The sequence below is a fragment of the Sinocyclocheilus rhinocerous genome, unplaced genomic scaffold (assembly GCF_001515625.1).
Source record: "Sinocyclocheilus rhinocerous isolate Xijiao unplaced genomic scaffold, SAMN03320098_v1.1 scaffold2041, whole genome shotgun sequence".
NCBI lineage: Eukaryota > Metazoa > Chordata > Actinopteri > Cypriniformes > Cyprinidae > Sinocyclocheilus > Sinocyclocheilus rhinocerous.
This window is the reverse complement of record NW_015649795.1, coordinates 120,789-124,264: the sequence shown is the minus strand read 5'-3', so window position 1 is coordinate 124,264 and position 3,476 is coordinate 120,789. Positions and strand designations below refer to the sequence as shown.

Here is a 3,476-nt window from a genome sequence, read left to right as displayed (position 1 = left end):
TGATACTGATTTCATTTGTTTAGTAACAGCCTAAATGTATTATTATTATAATTGACTGATTAAATGTAAGAATTTGACTCAAAATATTATTCTTTTAGGGAAAAAAAGGCCCATAAAAGGTAAAAATGTCCATAAAAGGTAAAAATCTGTTTAAACTTATTGGAAAAGATTAATTTCTATCACTGCTGTGAACTGACCACACAGAATATGAAGAATATCAAAACTTTTAGGAGTCAGCTCAGCTGTCCACAGTAGTCCTTAAGATATCAGCACAATAACACACTCGGCAAAATATCATCTACTTATCTTTATTGATAAAATTCCAGAAAATATTGATATATAATTTTTTTGTCAATATCGCACACATCTAGTACTGACACAAAATGATTTGCAATGGTCGCTTTGTCACGTCCCGTGTAGACAGCCTCAAGCTGTTGGTTTATTTATTTTTTAAAAATTTTTTTGGCTAGTAGAAGTTATGAATGGCCAGTAACTAAACATTTATGTAAGAATGTAAGACATAACAGATTATGTTTGTGTGAATCTCGCCAAGACATATTTCGCAATAATGTACTTCATATGGGAGATCGCGTGCTCACGGAGAGGGGCGTCTTATGCACGCGCTTTACAAATGTCAGTCAGCGCAATCGTTTTGTTTTCATTAGCATGGGTCAGAAAATCATATTTCACTGGTTTGGACTCATGTCATCGAGAATTCAATATAAATATTCACAAAGCTGGTGCGCTTTGTGGTGAGAAGCAGCAGCAGTCATCCAGAAGTGAGCAGAGAAAGGTACTCCTCTCAGAAAACGTACAAATAAAGATCATTTTGGATGTTTAATTACTATTTGGAGCACTGGGATCGCTAGAAGAGGGCTTAATGAACTTGTTTTTGTGAAAACCTCAAATTCGACCAAAACTGAAATTTTTCACTTCTTTTGGCTGTAGCTCAAAATGCTCAGTGCACATTTCGACTCATTTTGCCAGCACGAGTCACAGATGCTCCAAAACCTTTGTATTCTTATTTGACCAATGACACCCATTGAAGCTCTGCCTCAGAAATATTGAAGCACAGAAATGTAGCACAGTTGCTACATTTACAGTTGACTGAACCATTCACTTACTATTGTTGCTGCAACTTATTTTATTGCATTGTCCTTTGTCCTCTTTTAGGCTTCTCACTATCATCCCCATCCTCCACCACCATGGATGCATCAAGAGGATGCTGGGACAGCTGCTTTATTGAGGATGATTGGCCACAGATGGATGGCACGTGTGATGCGTGTGAACCGGACGAGCCTCAGTCAGCTGTTTGGATGTGCACACTCTGTCGCTTTGCCTTCTGCTCCAGCCATGCAGACAAACATTCACAAAGCACTGGTCACCAACTCCAGCCGTACAGCTCCCCAGACCCTCAGGCAGAGCATGGGCCACCGAAAGACTGTCAGGTGTCTGAAAATGCAGCAGAGGGGGCGGAGGCCACCAGTAATGATGAGCATAAACCAGCGAAAAGAGACACTGTGACAGTGGAGAGGCTAAAATGTAAGGAGCATGGCCAAGAGGGTTCGCTCTACTGTAAACACGACCAGCGGATCATTTGTGTGCTGTGCGCTGTGCAGGGAGAGCACAGAGAACATGAGATTATCACTCTCAAAGAGGCCTACCTGTGGCAGAAGGTCAGTTAACACACATACACAAACAAAGAACAACACTGTGGTGAAATTGCTATTATTTTGGTTAAATATACTTAATGCAAGTGTGCGAGCACACATACTTAACTGAATGCAAGTACACCAGGGCTGGCAGTTGATTAAAATTTTGTATCTAATTAATTACACGATGTGGCAACTAATCGCACCTCAAATTTAGCTGAGAAATTACCCCCAAACGATAGTTTATAGCCATTATTATGTTACAGGAGAAAATCATGAAATAGATATTACAAAAAGTAGCTTTAGAAAGATTTTTTTTTTTTTTTTTTTACATTTTTTGTTTATGGGTGAACTAACGCTTTACTTTGTTTTATCTTAATATGGATTTATTTATTTTTTATTATTTGTAATATGCAAATTAGGGCTGTCAGTTTAACGCGTTAACTTAATTAATTAGTTATGAAAAAATAACGCGATTAAAATATTTTAACGCAGTTAACGCACTGGCCCCGCCCCCAGACCTGTACGTCATCTTACATTTCATATACAGTTGACTGTTGACAAATATGATGCAGGGCTACAACTCCATAAATGCAGTTATGCCCTAAAATTAAAGATATTGGGGCAAAAATGCTCCTGTATGAGTTTTTGCCTCATATTTATATCATGATAAGCGATATCACACGAGTGCTGTTTGTCATTGTTTTTGACTCCTCAGAATTCAGGCCAAGGAATCACCTTGACCTTGAATTAGGGATGTCAACGATTAATTGATGATCGATTAATTGTCGATAAGAGATGCAATCGATTAAAGCTATCGATGGTCGATTAAGCAGTTTAATTTTGGGCTGTGTGCGGCTCGTGAGCAAAACACGTGCGAGCGGCTGTGAGTGACAGTATATAAATGCATCATCATTCATTCACAATGTACAAATTAAGCTTTTAATGTGATTTAAACTTTAAAAGTACATTAAAATAGAAACAACACAAAGTTCTTCAACATGGAAAGCAATAGAAATGTAGTAACTAAGTCATTTCCCCAGATAATTCTTTCATATGGGGCTCTGCGCTTTGCAGGGCCGCGGGACACAGGACAGATTGGCTATTCATTCCTACAACTTGTTAATTCGTTCCTACGACTTATTAATTTGTGGCCACTGTCCATGTTTCATTAATTTTGTTCCTTAACCCATGATTTAACTAAAATGAGGGAACAAATTAATACATCGAACGAATTCTTAATTCATGGCCATGAAATCTTTCATTTCCCTTAGATGCGAAAACAGTGATAAAAAGTGAATGGCAATAAAATAAACCTGCGAAATTAGAGGGTTAGACGGTGAGGATTTAGGAAAAGAAACAATGCCTAAATATTATTGAATTTGTGTAAATTCGTGACCAACCGGCAAACCAACAAAGCCGCGTGAATGTAGGCTATATGGACTCGAACGGCATCCAAAAGCATGGTCGCGATGTAACATTTTCCAGCTATCCAGTTATTCCTCTAATAAACAAAGCTTTTATACCACACTTGTCATAATCAGAGCTTATAATGTGTAAATAAATAATTGCTGGATTCAAAACAGCAGTTAAAAGGCGCTGTGGCCGACACTGACAACATGTTTTCCCGGAGCATTCAATGATGTCACTAAACGGTGATGCCACAACTAGAGCATCGTTCACAAATTTCTGCAGGACCTAACTAGCCTAGGCACAGGTTTTCAAGCCCTGGGACAAAATGGGATGCTTTAAGGAAAATGTTTAGCCTATGTGAGCAATAGGCCTAAATAAAAATAACAATTTGTTTTCATTTAAAAAAAAAAA

The 3,476-nt window shown here is 38.1% G+C and overlaps 1 protein-coding gene across 1 annotated transcript in view; it reads left to right on the top strand.

Annotated features, from left to right (window-relative positions):
* Positions 1-2,406, top strand: part of LOC107710984 (tripartite motif-containing protein 44-like) — a 9,891-nt gene extending 7,485 nt beyond the window's left edge. Inside the window, exons 2-3 of the mRNA XM_016515887.1 lie at positions 1,174-1,676; positions 2,371-2,406. Of these exons, the coding sequence (XP_016371373.1) occupies positions 1,206-1,676; positions 2,371-2,406 (507 nt within the window). The 5' untranslated portion in view covers positions 1,174-1,205. The remainder of the gene's footprint in view (positions 1-1,173; positions 1,677-2,370) is intronic.
* Positions 2,407-3,476: the final 1,070 nt, after the last annotated feature.